The 19,703-nt window shown below is 36.3% G+C and overlaps 1 protein-coding gene across 2 annotated transcripts in view; it reads right to left on the reverse strand.

The window, feature by feature from the left end:
- LOC121440611 (WD repeat-containing protein 7-like) overlaps positions 1 to 19,703 on the reverse strand; it is a 284,512-nt gene that overhangs the window by 124,198 nt on the left and 140,611 nt on the right. For both annotated transcript variants that reach the window (XM_041641378.1, XM_041641377.1), the window contains one exon: positions 2,319 to 2,540. In XM_041641378.1, the coding sequence (XP_041497312.1) occupies positions 2,319 to 2,540 (222 nt within the window). The remainder of the gene's footprint in view (positions 1 to 2,318; positions 2,541 to 19,703) is intronic.

A 19,703-nucleotide genomic window follows, 5' to 3' on the forward strand; every position in this document is an offset into this window, starting at 1 on the left:
GTCGAGAAGTTATCAGCAGTCAGTATCTGTTTGTTGAATTAGAAATCTTGAAGAAAGGTGCAGAGTTGCAGCTAAGTCTATAGACCAGGTTCCCAATGACAGCATGAATGTGGCATTTCAGTGGTACAACAAAAGTAGGAAGCAAAGTTCCAGTGAAGCTCTCCACTGTGGTGATTATCAAAGTACCATCTATCTTTTTCCTCTGCATAAAGGTCAAACTCCCATAGTGTTTAATCTTGTGGAGGCTGGGGAGATGGCTCAGTGGTTAAGAGCACTGCTATTCTACCAGAGGAACTGAGTTTGGTTCCCAGCATCCACATCCGGGCCTCACAACTGCTCCAGGGGACCCAATACCCTTTCTTGCTTCAACGGGAACTTCTCACTCACATATATATATATACATACACGCACAAATACACATATATACATGAATTAAAAATAAATGAACGGGCTGGAGAGATGGCTCAGTGATTAAGAGTGTTTGCTGCTCCATCAGAGAAACTGAGTTTGGTTCCCAGCACCCAGACCAGGTAGTTCCCCCACCACCTCTAATTCCAGCTCCAGGAGTATCCGATGCCTCTTGCCTCCACAGGCACTGCCACCCCACACATACAGGTGCACATGCCTTACCTGTCACACATACACGTATTTAAAAGTAACTGACGTTTAAAAATAAGTCTTTTAAAAGAAGAACATATAATATGATCAGTAGGATTATATGTTTGCCTTAATTTAGAAGGGGTTGATGACAAACTCTTTAGCCCCAGCAGATCTTTATAAGTTCCAGGCTAGCCAGGGTTACATAGTAAGACCTTATTTTAATAAATACAATAAATAAAAAGACGTCCCAACTCATTAAAACTGCTTTTTTGACAAGGTAAGAATATTCCGGTCTTATCTGAAGGACTTCCAACATCAAATACCAAAGTACAAAACACCTTAGATCAGTCCTTGTTGCCCCAGCACTTAGAGGCAGCTGTGCAATGCAAGACCCATGAGAGCTAACTCCAATACTGACATAGTTTTAAACTGTTGCTGGATTTTTTTTTTAATTACAGAGGTCATTCATGTTTTTTTTCCATTCTGTATTCTACCCTATCTCCAACTTTTCAATCCTATCCTACGCCAGTGCCATTGTTTTTCAGAAATTATTGAGACTAGCTTTTGTGAACCAGGAAGCTTGGTAACAGCTGTGTCTGAGAACACTGATCTACTGCCTAGAAGTGAATTGGCATCTAGAGGCTAGGATGGTGCAGACCCAGAGGCTGGTTATCTTATTTTGAGCTAGCTTCAGCTCCCTAAATAGCCATTCCTAGCCCATCTCGATGTCAGACCAAACACACTGTGACTAAGGAAGGTTCTCAACCTTCCTAACGTTGTGATCCTATAATATAGTTCTTCAAGTTGCAGTGACCCCAAACCACAAAATTATTTCTGTGGCTATTTCTTAACTGTATTTTTGTTGCTGCTGTTACCGTTAAATATTTTTGGTGGTAGAGGTTTTGCCAGAGGGACTCCATCCACATGTTAAGAACCACTGAACTAAGAGATTAAAAACCTTGTGGAGTCTATTAACTGACCAGATCACTAGCTTCCATCAACCCCGAGCTAAGGTTTCATCAGACAGCCTCTGAGGACTGTACAATTTAACTGATGATTTTGCCAACAATTGCCTCAACTTAGTACTTTTTTCATTCTGTTACTGAAAAACTTCATGAAACCACTTCCGTAGAAGAACATGGAACCTGTGGTAACCTAGCTCCGTGTTCTCTAGGCCATGATCACTCAAATCTGGCTACAGAAAAACTACTCCCTTTGAGTGGGTGCTGTAGTATATGCGTGTGCATGTGTGTGTATGTGTGTGCACGGGTGTGGGCGTGTGTGTGCATGTGTGTGTATGTGTGTGCACAAGTGTGGGCATGTGTGTGCATGTGTATGCACGAGTGTGGGCATGTGTATGTATGTGTGTGCACGAGTGTGGGCATGTGTGTGTGTGTGCACGAGTGTGGGCATGTGTGTGTGTGCACGAGTGTAGGCATGTGTGTGTATGTATGTGCACGAGTGTGAGCATGTGTGCTTGCTCACATTTTCATAAACTTTGGAGAAGACTCTTGATCAAAACTTCAAGAACACAAATCTCCTGTTCTCTTAGAGAAGCACTGACAACATGAAGTTTTAACTTTATACTCAAATCAGGAAGTGATAACTGGAGAGCAATGGACCCAGAGGGGTGGCGTTTCCTCTCTTCACTTAGTGTTGCGGATTAGCTGAAAATGCAAGACACATTCAATATTCTGACGTTCAATCTGAAAACTCACAAGTATGTCTGGCCAGTGAGTAGTTGGAGCCCCCGCTAGTCAAACCAAACCCTTCAGGAATCTGACTGGAACTCCGAGGTCTGGTCAGCAGTTTCGGTGGCTCAATTTCAGCTCCGAACTCCGCTCCGATCACTCCCAGGAGGACGATAGCAGTGGCCTGCTTCCTTCTTTCTTCGTAAGATGTGGAAATTTTTTTCATTTGTGGGACACTTGATAAGCAACCTGAAAACCAAAATATAGGAATGCAAGTTAAAAGAAATTGAAACAACAAGTATATGTGGTCAGAAGAACATTCAAGATTATACACTTCAGAAAGAATAGTTATTTTCAGAAAATGGCACTGGGGCACAAGGTGGGGCAATAAAAAATATGTCACCAAACCAAGAGATGGAAACACTTTGCTAATAGCCCTAACTCTTTAGAGGTTAATTCCTTAAAATATACCCAGACATTTTTTGTTATTTCCCCTTTTCCTACACTGTGTTCATTTCAGATCATATATAGGCTGTTTTTATCGTGAGCCTCCCCCAGTGTTAGAAAATGACTTTGTAACTTCTAAGTCCATGAAAAAAAAATCACATCTTTCTTTCTTTATCTCCTATAAAAACTGCAGTCTTGGATGTTTAAAAATAGTTAATACTAAGAAACATTTTCCGAACTATACTATTACATACATTTCCCCACTTCACGGCAATTTTCTGTTTTTAAAGACAGAAGGAATATTTATTAGAAATACTAACAGGTCCTAAAGCAGAAGAAAGAATGTATAAGCTTCACAGAACTCTTAAAGGAAGAAACATAACTAGTCACTTCGTCTGTGTTTGAAAGGGCCATCATTCTAGACGTCATATTTAACAGTGTGATAACCTAGATCTCGGTGCATTCAATGAAAAATCACCCTTATTTACATACTTAGGGGACATGAGGAGTAAGGGCACATGAGACTGCATCTAGAATCCTCTTCTGTAGTACTGGATGCTTTACTCTTTACACGGTGGTCTGGCAGAGGAAACAACCTGCTCCCCTCCCCCACGCTCAGCAGGAGCATGCTCCACAACAATAGTTCAAAGGAAAGCTCTATTCCGCAGTTGCACTGATTGTTCTGTCAGCTGACCTCTGCAGAAGGGAATTGCTAACTGCTGCCTTGCTCCTTAGCTGACAAATGAATGATCGTAGCTCCATCTATTTTCACTATGGCTGCCTCTAGCCCAGGTGCTCAGACAGAGAGCCCGGTGTGACATCTTAGATCAAGATGAATTGGCACAAACTCCTGATCCAAGATTGTTTTATACCATTTAATTTAGTTTCTTCCCCTGCTTGGATGAGCACAGCTCTGGTTATGGATTTCTATTCTAATGTACTGAAGCAGGCCCTGAAAGAAGCCAATGAAGCAGCTGCTAGCGCAAGGGACTGCAGGGATACTGATCAATAGGCAAGGCATTGACCCCAGCCACTCAGCCTCGGCAGCGCCAGGCTGAAGGGGGAGGGGCACAGCAGTACACATGGTCAGCTTCCAGGAGGAAATTAAACAAGGGGCACTCAGAGAGTTCCACTCTCACCCTGGCCCCCACCTTCACTATGTTCCTTCTGTTTAATTGCCTCAATCTTGTCTTAACTCCCACCCCTAGGGAAGGAATTAAGATTTTACACTACTTCAATTTGGTACTTTCTATCAGTCACTTATGCATTTTATCCCTTAACTAATAGTAAGTATTGTAACAGGTGCCCTCTGCTAAGTGGCCAAAATACAAAATTTTAATTACATCACTTGGTGTAATTTGAGTTTGGCATGTACCTGGGCTCATAGTAACATTGTCACACTACGGTGCTGAAATTTGATTATGATAAGCACCCAGATGTAAAAAGATAGATCTTTGTAAACAAGGAAATAAAAAAAGAAGAGACAGGAACTGATGAGTGATGGCAGAAGGTGCCAGATGCATCCCTGGGACTGCACTAAAAATAACAGCACGCCCTCATTTCGTTCCTCAGATTTGGAAAAGTCTTTCCTTTATTGGCCTGACCTGGATTTTCTGGTAAAAAGAAATAATGTGCTAATTAGCTGCAATACTGCCCTATAAGTAAAACTGTCAATCAATATGGAGATTTGAAGATATAAAAATAATTCTCTAAAAGTAAGTCTTCCTACAGTTTCATGAAAATCCAGTATTTTTTTTTTCCCCCACAGAGACATGGCTCCATTTAATCATGCTAACGGGTGACATAGAGATCCATTTTCTTGACAGGACGGTTGATCACCCTATCACAGTAAGAAAATTAATACCTTCAACTAGCTCGTACAGAAAATAGAAGGAACTGAATGGTGAGGGACATAAATGTCTTATATTGAAGTTGCGAACAGAAAGCACATTCTGCGTGAACATGATGTTTCCTTAGGATTGGGTTACTCTGAACACAACATGAGGTTTTGATTTTATTAAAACAACCATTTAATTCATAGGGTTTCTGAAAGTACATAATTGTCTTTAGACTTAGCATAATTGAGTTCAGATTTACAGGAAGAGGAATAAACACTTTGCTTACAGCTTAACTAGAGCACAGGTAAAATATTTGAGAAGTTTAAGCTATTAAAAGGGCTGTGAGATATTGATTACTTCATTTAAAAAGCAGTCAGAGAGTGCAACTGAGAGGTCAAGATAAATTTAACAATTTGAAGCACTTTACTAAATAACTCTAAAGATCATGTTAATTGGCTTTGTGCAGTTCTCGGGTAAAATTAATTTTATCCTAGCTTACAATAAAAGGATTAAAAGACATATTAAGTTCTTCAGCTTTAACTGGAATAGGAATCAATGGATTTGAATTAAAGCTAAAGGCGGTTTTATGAGAGATGGACTACCAGCAGATACTTTATATCTGCAATTAGCCATATATTGATAGAAGGTTGTTATTGTATTCGGTATTAAAACCGTAGAGAAGTAGATACCACCAATTTACTACTCTGATAAAAATACTCCAAGAACTCTGTGGTTTGAGCAGAGAAAACTGTTTTTAAGTCATTGATCCTTTGTTTAGGACTGAATATCATAATGCTTTCTTAGTTGACTTTTATCTAAGTAAATTCTAGTTAAAATTAATGAACAATGTGTTTGAATTCAATGGGATTTCCTTTCAAATTGTAAACAATATGCAAAACAAGCTGCACTTCACAAACATATCACTTAGATTTTTAAAGCCAGTACATTAACACTGGGCACAGAACAGCAATTTTTGTCAGAAAACTCTGGTACACAAGAGTCCAAGTGATGCTCATAATAATATGAACATTTCATAAATCTGGTATGAATTAAAATGTACTCAAAAGCTCACTTTGAAAATTCAGTAATATCTATTTGTTCATTGTAGATGGATATTAATTTTTTTACTTTTAATAATGTCTTAGAATCACATGCATGAAAATGTGATATCTAATAAAGTAAAAATAATCTGCACTTAATAAGATATATATCACTATTATCTTATCCAAAAAGATCATTTTATAAAAAGAAGACCATGAGTTTTATGATCTACCCATGACAGCTGATGAAATTATTTTAATTAATTTGGATTAAGCTAGGAACTATTTTCTATTCTGGTTCCTGCGGGCTTATTTTATTTGCAATAAAGTTTATCTTGCTAATATTAGGCTTTAATAGTTAAGAGAAAAATGGTGAACTTTTTCCAATGTCTGTGTGAGGCTAGAACAGTCCTGACATGCCGGCCAAGGGTATGAGTTCCCAGAGCCACAACAGAGTCCTATTTCTGACTAATGAAAGATTCTAAAAATTTCATTTTATCTACTTCTAGTTTCTCAAGCCCGAAGACATTTGAAAACTCTGTGTGACAATATTAGCAAATACTGACCATAAAAAGGATATAAAATGGTACACTGGGTGAACTTGACCTGAAAATGATGCATGACAGTGAATCTGCTATCAAGAGGCTTTCAAATCAGATTTCAAAGCGTGGTCAAATGGTCTTGTGCATGTGCTTTAATCAAAACCATCTTCCTCTTGACTGACTCATATCTTAACTGATGGAGCTGGTGCCTAATGGAATATTAACAATTCATTTTTAATATATGCCCTTTCCTCATCATTATATATTGCTAATCAAATTAACACTCTATATGTAGATACTCATATATGTGATTAAATCCCCACACATAAGTATATCACATTCCTAGTGAGGTTTTCAAGATACCATGCCTGAGTGAGCCACAAATATATTTTTGAGACATTAAATTGTGTAGATCGCATTGTAGAATCGCATGTCAAAACAATGACTCTAAGAAGACTTCCCATCTACGATATTTCTACCTAAGATTAAATAAATTTTTCTTTATGTGTTTGCTGTTCTTAGGGTTCCTTAAGATGGACAAAATACAACGTCACAAAAAATGTCAAACTTCACAAGATATGAAATAGAAATCTTCCAAATAGGCCTTTAAAAAGCTTTTTAATAATAGATATTAAAATCCTTAAAAGAAGCAAATATTTTAATATTAACTCACCTTTAAAACAATCTAGTTTTAAAGGAACTTATGATCATATTCTGCTAATTAAAATTTAGCTATCTAGTTTACCACTTCTTTCTTGAATATTTCAAAGTTGAATTTATTAAATAAAAAAGCCCTGGTCTATGACAACCCATGGTGAGAAAGGACTTAAAGACTCCAGGTTACTAGTGCTGAATCTGGCTTCGGAGGCTTTTGTGGAGGATCTGAGGAACCTTAGATTGTACATGCTACAATTTAGTTCCTTTTCTGAACCATGAGATTCAGTGAGAGTATTACATGTTATCTTCATTTGCTAGAATAACTTAGAGTGCTCCAGTTTATACAACACATCAAAAATCAGTAACAGGAGGAATATAAAATTTTATGTAAATTATTCCAAGTCATGCACAACTCATCCTGTGCAAATGAAGTAACACATTTTTGAAATGTTCTACATCTTTTCACCCCATTCAAAAAGAGAAAAAACTTAAAAATCAGCTAATTTAAAATAGCTGTCACACAGCACTTGCATCTATTTTGAAACTTTCACGGTATTTTTAAGGAGGTACATGGAGGGTGTGAGCAGCCTAGGAGTGCCTCCCATTGTCTTAAAAACATAGTATAGCTGTTTTGTGTTGTGATTTAGCTGTCAACGTGCTCCTCATCTACTAGTGGGGTGGAGGGAATGTGCCCTGCTCATAACGTGGCTTCTGCTGCACGACTCCCCACTCAAAACAACAGAGTAAACAAACGTGCTATTAATTTGTATGCATGCACGATGGCCCCCTGCTGGAACACACTGGGTCCTGCAAATGCCTCTATCTCAGGCCACTCACTTATTAAGCCATTCTGAAGTAATGTCTCTGCAAAAAATGTGTATTATGTGAGTGCATTTAAAAATGCATGAAGGCATTTCCTGCCAAGATGAGATCAAGGAAAAATACCTGGCCATGTTAAAATTACTTTTAAACAATTAGTGTTATCGGTGTCCTGTGCTAATTATTCTGATAATTAGAAATCTTAAACCACTGCTGCCTACTGCAGTAGGCGCATGCCAGGAGGCTATGCCCAAGAAAGCTTAACCACTAACAGCAATTTGCCTGCTTTTCCAGCAATTCAGGTCAATGTTTCACTTTCTTCACACAAGTACTAGTACGTTGGTTTCTCTGATCTGTATTATTCTACTTCCTCTTTATTAAGGAAACATCAGAAGGCTAATTGGTTTTCTTGTCTTTACTTTCACTGTAAACAGTCTCACTGTGAAAGACAGAATAAAACAAAAACAAATAATAAGGATTTAAAAACATCGTAAGTGGCTATCATATCTAGATAATTAATCAAAAACTTGTAGACAATAATCCCAGCAAATGTTCTACTTTTGATTCCACTTACTTTGCAAAATTAAATATATAAGCAAGATTCTTTAAAAGCTTATATTTGAAAAATTGTAACAATTTTTCTTGAGAAAAGAGAACTTTCAGAAATATGCTTATAAAAATTGTTCAGATTTGAATGCAGCAAACCATTTGTATAGATAATCTTTTCTCATACTTGTAGCTCTAAAACCCCAACTCCTATGATGAGACTCAGTTAAAAACAGAGTAGCATAGAAAAGCTTTGTTTCTGTAACATACTGAAGAGATTTGAAAACAATTCCCTGGATGGTCAGGTGTCTACAGAGATTTTATACCTGTTCATTACAGCACAGTAAAATAAACGGTTACACCTGGATCATTTTTATTCATAAAATGACAAAGCACTTAATGGATTCACATAAAAATTACATCAGTGGCATAAAATTGAGACCAAATGGGACAAATGCTTTATACCACCTATGAGGTGTTAGCAAGGACATCTGTTTACATACGAAGTATTTGTAGTACTCTTTTTTTTTTAATTACTAGACTTTTATTTCCAATAATGAAACAACGATATGTGACTAGAAGGCCCTGCCCGTCAAAGGCTTGTGTGGAGGAAACTGGCATTTCCAAGGACTTTCTGCTGCCTCTGCTGTGGAGAAGTCATCACAGACCTCCCTCCCTCTGCTGCCAGTGCTCAGCAGGGGGAGGAAACAAAGTAAAGGAGAACACACACAACCAGAGGGACAGAGAGGGAGTTAGTAAAAGATGATAAGCTTTAATATACAGTATAATTATTGAGAACTGAATAAGAAAATCAAAGAAAAAAAAACACTTAGGTGAAGTTAAATACAGAAAAAAAAGGCTGTAAAAAATACAAAAGTCAAAGGCAACTTGGGAATTTTTGAAGAATCATGTTAATATAAATAAGTAGGAGTATAAACACTCGAGTTTCCAGAAAAAGGCGAGCCAAAATGAACAGTGTCCACGCTCACAGTCCAGAGTCACTGACAGAGTACTGACTATCTGATCTTCATGATCACACAAGCTTAGAAAGCCATTCCCTCGTGAGCTAAAGGAATACGTGTGTCGGCAAGTGGTCAGTTCTCTTTTTTATCACACGTCTAAGGAGTTTCCGGCAGTATGAAGAACTGAGAAGTTTGACTCTAATACACAGTTACACAACGTTTTCATTTCTAATCTTTTCATATGTGTGAGGTTTCATCATTCTCTAACTGCATGTAGGAGGAAAATGATGTGCTATAAAATTATTGCACGTGGCTTTAATTTAAACTTTTTAAACTGTTTTACACACTCTCATTTTAAGGCATTGCTAATTAGATTATCAAATTCATTTCAGTTGTTATTTAGCATTGTTTTCAAGGACATTTAGTCTACAATTTTTCCTTTATTATCAACCTATGTTATTAACCGGAAGCATGTACATATATTAAAACTGATTTTCTTCCACGCAGCTGTTATACCTGACTTCCCTTTTTAACTCCATCTACAATGTGGACCAGTTACCAATCTGCGGCCTCTGGGCCTTGACACTTTTCCCAGCCATTCCAAGCACATCTTAACTTGATGATGAGAGACACAGGAACGGCTGAGTCCTTGAAGTACTGTGACTACAGATGGGGAAATCGGTCGTTTATGAAATAAATACTAACAGAAATGTTTAATGTCTCAACCTATATATGTATATAATGAAAGAAGTACTCAGGTTGATAGACAAGATGCTAGTTTAAAAGCAATCTATTTCTGTTATCGGCTAAAATAACAATTTATAAAAAATTCTTCCTGACTAGTCATCAGGTGACCTAGGAGTTAAAAAAAATAATAAAGAGTTCGCAGATGATCTCTTATCTTAATCCTATACTGTTATAATTCCCATATATAAAAAATTGTAAAATACATAAGAAGTAATGTTGGGAAACACATACCAAAAATAGTTAAACTATTTTTACTGAACTAAGAAACTATTTGGGGGAAAAAAAAAAAGAGTATCAAGTCAAGAGAAGATAAAAAGTACTGAGAATTCTTACGACTACCACAAAAGACCATGGGTATTAGCATTGTCCGTTCCCACACAAGGACTCAACACAGAGAAAAAGAATCCCAAGAAAAAAGTAAAGGTATAATTACAACTTCTCCAAACATAACTTATTTTTCTGTTAGCAAGAGAAAAGGTGATTTCTCTAATGTTTTATCCAGTTTTTGATTTTTACAAAATCAATAATAAACACTATTTTCTTATGTAAGAAATCTGATGAATAAAATGAATTCCCCATTTAAAAAACCACTATCAAAGAAATTGAGTCTATCTCTAATTTTTTATAATGGATCTAAACAAATTCTACCTGTATTTAAGGTATATCAAACATCCACTAATGTTGTATTTGTTGTGATAATAAAATTATAAGCACATCACAATTATATCCCAAACCCTTTAATAAAAAGATCAGTGCTATTAAAATTTGTAAAGGAAAGGAAAGGAAGACTTAAGGAGGTTCAATGTTTAAGTGACAAGGCGAGGGTACAAAGAGTGGGCATAATCCAGACTGATATCTAGACTCCTCACTGGCCTAAATATTCATGCATAGAAATATTAATATTTAATATCAGAACCCATGTGAATGGGTTCCAATGTTACTGGGTATTTTCAACACTGTATAATTCTAACGTTCCGTAAATAATAAGTAAACAAAAATAGTGAGAAAAAAACTCAAGATAAATTTTCATCTATTGTACATAATAATGTTAATCTAAAAAATTGGGAAGGATGCTCTATCAAACATTTGAAGTAACTATAATGAATCTTATATGGAAATTCAAAGGGAATATTAAAACACTAAAAATATAGCAAAGTACTTAGCATAAACATAATTACCATCAACAAACCAATGTAAGTGCTTTCACAGAAAGAGACTCAACACGCCACCTACAGCATCATCACCTGCTACTGAACAAGGGTTTTCAAATACAATAAGGGCCACTAATTTAAAAATATAAATTTAAGTCTTTGTTACTTCTACATAAATCTTCCTGTCAATTAATGTTTGTTTGCTGTTAGAATACATCAAATGTTTTCCAAAGTCATACACTAAACTCCAAGTATTGGAAATGATTCATAATCACTTCTGAAGCGCACAAGGAAATGCGAAAGAATTGCTGCGAGTCACCATAAGGGTTAGGACAATCATTTTCTACTGCATAGCAGTGCTATTCTAAGCCGATAGTGTGTTTAAATCCACACCAATGAAATCAATATGGCACTCTTCTATTCAAGGTGAGACCAAATAAACCTGTCTGAAGCTTTGAGAAATAGGCTTTGCAGTATACTTTGAGTGCTAAATGCCTCTCAGTCCAGAGATCTGTCATTAAATAATCATTAGCCATCATTCACTCTTCCTAAAAAGCTTAACATCTAAAGTTGTTCAGCATCCTCTAAAGCATTAGTATAGACTAGCAAGTAAGTGCTCATCAGTATGTAGATGCTCCAGTGAGTCTCACACTGTATCCTCTCATCAAAATCCTGCCAAATATTAACACACACTTACTGTAGATTAGCATACAAAGCTGACAAGTGATTGGTAAAGAGGACTTAATGTAATAATCAGTTTGGGGTGGAAACCAGACACAAACGCAGAGAGCTATAATCAAGTAGTCCCAGATTGTTCTATACATATAAAACCAGTGTCTTTCCTATCATTCAGGATCAAATGTTATTTAGACCCCAAAAGAAATCACGTAGAATTAGACCCATCTTAATAGGGAATCTATTGGTCGGTAATCTTGGCTTTGATACTGAGTGTGTTTTTCAACAATGTTTTCTTTATCAGTATAATTATCATCTCAATTTCAATAAATATTCATCTCAGTTCCAGAATAAGTACTTTACCAGACCCATTATTATTTTAAATATTATGAAATTGAGAGAAAAAAATCAAGGTACACTTATTTTCTATTACCTAGAAGGTTAAATATATAACACAGAACGGTCTTAATGTCTACTGGTTATTATCTAATGTTATTAGATCATTTAATGGTGAAAATAATTTTCTCATGGTATGACACTAATCTCACCTTCAAGTTGACATTAATGAAAATATCATTTCACTGAGACATGATTTGTCCTTCATTTATAAAGTTCATATAGAAACATATAACCAGATACACTTTCATAACTTATCATTTTCAATTTATTTAATATAGACTTCATAGACCTCATCATAAATGAGAGTCATGGCACTATCTGAATAATAAGGGGATAAAATGTAATATTTTCCCAGGTGTATTTTAGACACTAGATTCAAATAAAAGTGCTCATATTACTTGTTAGATGCTTCAAACCTCCAAGTATATACTATAGACATAAAACTCCTATTTGAAAATTTTCTAGTATTATAATTATTAGTTTTTATCTATTATTCTCTGATATAATCATAATAAGAAGAACCAAAATAAAGTTGCTAAGAAGTAAGTAGAGAATTACTTTGATATCTTGGTAATTATACTACATTGTAATTAACAAAAGATTTATGATTCAAAAAATTAAAGAAAAAAAGCCATTGTCAACCCAGATCATCTTTAGTGGTCCCTCGTCCTAGAATGGCATTAGTGGCAGCACTGAGGATTTTGGAATTCCATTAACACACTCAGAAGTATAAAATAGCCACACTTTTCCTTAGCAGATATACTGAACTGATCAAGGAATGAACTAACAACAAAGTACTAAACAAGTCATTATGAAAAGGAGAAACATTTGGAACATTTGAAGAAACGTAGCAATACTAAAACAACCCACACCACAGGAGAGAACAGTGAGCAGAGATGGCTATACACTGAGCTTCAAACTAGGCTGGGTGACAAATAGAAGGCCTTGTCTCTAAAAGTCAAAGTAAATTAAAGAATTGGTACTGGTAAACCTCACTTGGAGTCTTCCAACATCTCAGTAAAGTTGGATTATTATGATTAGCAGCAGTGCTGACAACCTCTGCAAGGCCCAGTTATACAATTTTATTCCCTTCAAATCCTGGACAGAAAATTTCTTACTAATCACAGACTCAAAACTTACACCACCTGTCCTAAATTTCAAGGAATATTTTATGAGTATACTTATTTTAAGTTATTCCAAGTGATAATGATTTTTAGCCTATTCTTTAAATATTATTAACATCAGTGAAGAGAATTCCATTTGCTCTCTTTAAAAATGTAACTGATTTTTATATACTGAACAACTACACTATAAAAAAATAAACAAAAATGCTGTTTTCAAAAGAATTCATGCCTTTACAAATATGTTAGATTAACTACAATTCAAATATTTATTGGTACAGACAACAACAGTGAATCTGCCTTGGTGATTTTGTAAAACTAAAGTAAGGTAAAAAAAAAGATAGAAGCGCTTACCACAAGCATACTTAAATGTCAGAATTCAAAGCATATCAAAAATCTCAAAACTTGAAATATGAATGTGACTTACAAAACATCTTCGATATTTTTTATATGGAGAACTTAATTTTTTAATGATTAAATTAGTATCTGATCAATTTAAAAATAGAAATAAACATTCAATAGAAATAGATTCAATAATCATAAAATACGCTTTATGTAAAGGTATTGAAAGTCTACTAAAATCTAATGATTATTAGAGTACGTTACACCTGGGGCTACTAAGCATTTTTATCCTAGTCAAATGTTGAAATTGATCAAATTTAATATTAGTAAGAGGTAGCAATAGTATATTACTCATTTTTCTTTAAAATGTTTTCAAAACTCCTCAACCTGAGGACTTTGCTATTTTTTCTAAAGTGGCCAGTCAAAACTCCAGAAGGTTCCTGAAAAATGCCACCAGAGGCGAGAGGCCAGTATCACATATATATTTTTTTAATGAAAGCACAAATAAGAAACAGAATTACGGCAGCCCCACATCTCGCGGAAGCTCGATACTTGACTGCTCGGCTGCTGGAGCAGCTCCAGAGAGAGTTAACCTGGTGTGATAAAAGACTCGACAAAGCAATTCTGACTGTGCAGCAATGCTAAGTTGTGGACTAATACACGAACAGGAGGCCCAATCACTGTCTTTCACCATGCACAATTTACACATGGCTTTATCAATAGCCTGAGTGCTGAATACAGAACACACTCTATTTGGCTTTCAGTCAATTAAGCTTTAAGCTGTCAGCAAACAAGACTTTTAAGTTAATTTTGAATCACCACGAATCAAGTTGAAGGTTGTAAAAGGGCGGCTCACACGCTGGCATGAAAAAAGGCAGTTTAATTGCCTCTGAATAGCTATTACATGCTGCAATTGGCCTATTGAATCTTAGATGATCTATTTATCAAAGTACAACTATCAAAGATTAGTAAAACGGCAAATAATATACCTTGCATAAGAATCTGATATATTTGCAATAGTATTAAAAAATGAATATTTTAAAGAATATTTAATTTTTAGTGTAAAAATTTTGAGAAATGGGAAACCAGAAAAACAAAAGCTGGTAACAGAGAAAAGAATAAAATATTTCTAAGAAAATTAATACATATTTTAAAAGATATTTTGTACCATACAATATTTTAATGCAAAATGTAATGATTTAGAATACATGTGCTCCTTTATAAATGTTCAAGTTACAAATGTGTGAGAAATTAAAACGATAAAAAAAGAAATTAAAAATTTGAATTAGGTTGAAGATTTTAAAATGTCTTAGTTTTGAATTTTTTATATTAAATACATGACTGTGGAAAAGCAAAGAACAAAGACATCATTTTAATACCTTTAGAGGAAGATTAAGGATTTCTTAGAAGAATTAAAGAAATGTTTATAATACGGCACATCATCTCTTTAAGACTATGATTGGTTACAAAAGTAATCAGCTTTTTTTCCTGGAATTAGTCATTTCAATTTCATGTACTCTGGATTATTATTACAGGGTTGCTCATGAGTGTTTGGTGTGTATATTGATTTTTTTTTATTTGAGGAGAGCAGTGAAGCATTAGGTCAGTGGGGGAGGGGGGAATGGTTAGCTTTTGTAAACTGATATAAATATAGATCAAATTTAGGGATGATAATTTTGCATTGGTGGAGACGCACTACTTCTTTTGTATATTCTGAATGATTTTTACATATTAATATCTCAACAGCTGAACTCCTTAAACTGCACTCATGGTTACATAGGGAAATCATAGGGAGATTAATGTCCTCAAAGTACTAATGACTTTAAGAATTTAAACAGACAGGTTCGCTTTACTGAATGAACCCACCCTGTGTTCTAGTCAAGAGGGTGTGTTGCTTGGGAAGGAGAACCATCCTCATTGCAGGAACTGCACGAACTTAAGGGCTACGACTCACACTGCCTCATCCTTCCTTTTCCAGGCCATCATAAAACATTGTACTTACATTTCTCTTCACAAAATATAATCATTTACCAGTCGCTTATCAAAAAGCAATGCTACTAAAACAATAAAGAGGAAGGCATCAAAGGAGACAGTGCTTATCTGACTTGTAAAGAAAACACAAAGGGAAGAAACAAATTCAAAGTCAGAGCCAGAGTAGTCAGGGTCAGGTAGATACTACATGGAAAAGAGGTGTTCTTTTCATCACTAAGAAATGTTAATAAAGACATCTTTAACTAAAATGACCATAAACATTCATTGCCTATCTCCTCTCATATTTCTTCATTTATATATTTCACGGAGGACACAGGTAATACCAACTTCACTCATACAAGCAAATATAACAAAAGAGGAAATAAGGCAGATATTAGCCTCTCCCTTCCTGTACTGACTCAAGGAAAGAATGCACACATGGCAACAAAGACAAAACTATACAAATATAGATGACAATAGGAAAGCAGACTAGAAAGCACAGCAGAAAACAGCTTTAGATAGAGGGACAAGATACAAATCCTGAGACATAATGGTTGAATGTGTTTCTTACTCTCACTGGTAAGTGGTAAGTGAAGGAGCCAAGGTATACACCTGATATTTGTAGTTTTCGATACTTTAAATTATCATCTTAAAGAATTAACAATAGGATCATATGAAAAGTTTTGCAACGCTTTTGGAGCTTAAAGGTTGTATTGTTTCTATTTCTATCACTGTTACAACTAAGAAATTAAGGAAGGAAGAATTGCTTTGGGATCACGGTTTTTATCCATGGCCGTCTGGCCCCATTGTTAAGATCTGTGGTAAAGTAGAACATTATGGTGACGGGATCAGATCAGTCAGGGAGCACTGAGAAAGAACAAGCCTGTGCTTCAGGGTCTCCTCCTCCTCCTTCCACTTTTGTTTTATCCAGGCAAACATAAGCAAGTAGGTATTCTTTAGTCACTGTCCCCTAATAGCACTAATATCTGAAAACGCACTCAAAAATTACCCATAAATGTGTTCTACTAATCTCCTACATGCCTGGCTAATTTGATAAGAATAACTATCAGAAAAAAGTAACTCCAGCTTATACTATCCAAAGGCAGAGATCAAGAAGAAGTAAAAGAGGATCTTTGTGAATAGCAGATTAATGAAACTGACCTATAAACACAACAAAAAACAGGTGAAGTCTTCAAAACCACACAGTGATTATTAGCAAGATAAACTCAACAACTGTTCATTGGAGAGAATTGAGGCATAAAATTCAATAGCTTGGAGCAAGGGGACCAGCAGCAAAAATGGAAACAAGAGAGTTCATTAAAACCACTGTTTTGTGTTTATTATTTTATCTTATTTATTGGTGTGTGTGTGTGTGTACACTCCCAGGCATACAAACGTGGAAGCCAGAGGAAGATAAGAGATACATTCCTCTATTTTTTTCCAACACATTTTTTGTTTGTTTTTAAACAGAGTCTCTCACTGGACTGAAGTTTCATGTTTTACCTATGTTTGCTGGCCAGCAAGCTCCCAGCATTTCCCTGTTTTTATCTCCTCCAGCCCCAAGGCTTACATGTAGTCAAGTCTGTTTTTGTTTTGTTTTGTTCTGTTTGGGTTAGTTTTAGTTTGTTTTTGATATAAGTGCTAAGGAATGGAACTCAAGTTCTGTTTTCACAAGTGCTCTCACTCACTGGTCTGTCTCCCCAGCCACTATGTCTGTGTTTAAAGCAAAAGACACCAAAAAGGGAGAAGAATCAACCACACCATTAAGGGTTCATATCTGGGAAAATGAGTCATTGATAAAATGAAGATCAGATAAATATGACTGAATTTAAACACCCTTGGGACTCAGAAACTAAAGAGGCTGAGAAGTAGTCAGGGGGCGGGGAGGGCAGGCTCAGAGCAATGAGAGGAGGTAGGAAATAAATTCTGGCCAGATGACAAGTCACACTACAAGACAGGATAAATATACAATGGATTGGAGAAGATGGAAGAGAACTGTGAAAAAGAGGACCGGGAAAGCCTAATTGCATACCAAACACTGCGGAGCAAAATGGAGGAAGAGAAGGCTCCACCTTTCTTCTTTCATCTGGCAAAGTGACACAGGTTACAGTTCAAATGTCAGGTTACCACTGGAGAGATGGCTCCGTTGATAAAATGTTTGCTGGCCAAGCATGAAGAACAGAGTTTGAACCTCAGAAGGCATGTGAAAGGCCAGGCTTAGCAGTGCATGTATGTAATCCTGGCGCTGGGGAGAAAGAGGTCAGTCAGCCTAGCCTAATGACCAAGCCCCATGGTCCAGTAAGAAGCCCTGTGTCTAAAATAACAGTTGCTCAAGGAACAACATCTGAGGTGGATCTACAGGCACACCTGCATAGTGTACATACACCCCCCTACACGAACATAAATGTGCGCACGTACACACATACACACACAACACGGTGAAATGTCAAGTCTGTTCCCACACTGCTTAGTGTCCTTCAGAAGTAGGCACAGTCCGTTCTTGTGATTTGCTACTGCACATCTTTCCCCTGTCACTCTTTGAGCATAAGCCAGAGTACTGCAAGGTAAGCGTGTGCATGCACACATGCACATACAGGTATGAGTATATATAATTTCACACAACCAGTGTGTACGTGTGTGTGTGTGTGTGTGTGTGTGTGTGTGTACATGTGAGTGTGCAAAGTTAATGTTGCCAATATGTTCTGTGCTCTGAGTAAGAAACACTAAATCAGAAACCACTATTTAGTATTTCCCTCCCTCTGTAGTATAAAAAAAAACACAGTAAACAAAAACAAAACTTACCACCACCACCAACAAAAGGAGTCTTACAGGAAAATAATTACTTTGAAATTATATTGAGCCAATACAGAACTTAAGCATTATGGGCCACATGACCCATAGAATTTACATCTCATTTCTCTTGAGAGATTTGGTGCATTCTCACCAGCTCCCCAGTGCTACCTTCCACTAACAGGGAGAAAACCAGACCTCTCCCACATGCTATATCAGACTGTATATAGGAAGTGTACATTAGGTTAGCCATGTACTCAGATGAGGCCAACTTCCTATAAATATACTCATGGAGACGGGAGTCAGGAAAGAAAACAGCATGAAGTTCATGCACCAGTCTAGTTTCCCTTAAAGAAATTTTTATGAAGCTGTGAAAACTATTCAGTGTTCCCTTTCTGTAGCAAGTTAGAAGTCTAAGAATCTCTAGGAAAATAATCAAGGTAGTCACACTATAACAAGTCTTTTACGTCAAAGGTATTTCATTCTTATTTGAATTCATGATGGGAAAGTTACAGGCTCCTTAAAGTAGAAAGTTGAGGTAGCCCAAACAGACACGATCACCTGGGAGACAGAGCTCAGAATGCTGGACGTGCTGATGGCCCAGAGTCAGTCTGGGAACCTTAAGAACTGTTGGAGATTAATGCGGCCTTATCCACCCAACCTGTACTTTTCTTAGAGGGGATTTATCCCTGAGAGTCCCTAGCTTCCTGGCTCACTCTGCCCAGAGTGCTCCCTGGAGTTACAATAGTGACTTTTCTGATGGATAAGGAAGGATAGGACAGGAATTTGTCATGAGCAGTTTACCCCCACCCCCACGCCCTGCTCAAGACGCATTTACTTGCAAAGAATAGCACTGCTCCCAAAGTCATACATTTCCAGAAGCAGGTGCACAGGGAAAGGCAGTGGTTTCCAGCAAAGCCTGTGATGAATTATTAATTTGGCTGTACAATATATTATTGGGAGAACAAAGCTCTAAGAATAAGCAAGACATCTCTGAAGAGAAAAACAACAACAAAGAAAGAAAAACATGTTCTACAGAGTATGAACACTGATTGTAAGCTATAGTAATAAAAACAGCGTAGTCAGTACTGCAAAAGAGATATATAGAAATACAATAAAATAAGGAGAAAAACAAACAACAGCAATAAAACCAGAGTTCACACACACACTCATTGAAAACAATGTTTTTTGGTGGATTTTTGTTTGTTTTTGTCTTTTGCTGTGTAAGTAAAATGAATCTATCACATGCAAAATCAACTATGAGTAAATTACTAAATTCTATGACTGTGGTCAAGCATTAACTTTTGAAGGAAAGTATAAATGATGGTATAAAGACTTTCTTGAGATCATAAAAGCACAAACCAT

Source organism: Microtus oregoni, unplaced genomic scaffold, assembly GCF_018167655.1.
Source record: "Microtus oregoni isolate MIOR12 unplaced genomic scaffold, Mior012 000069F_ref0000032, whole genome shotgun sequence".
Lineage (NCBI taxonomy): Eukaryota > Metazoa > Chordata > Mammalia > Rodentia > Cricetidae > Microtus > Microtus oregoni.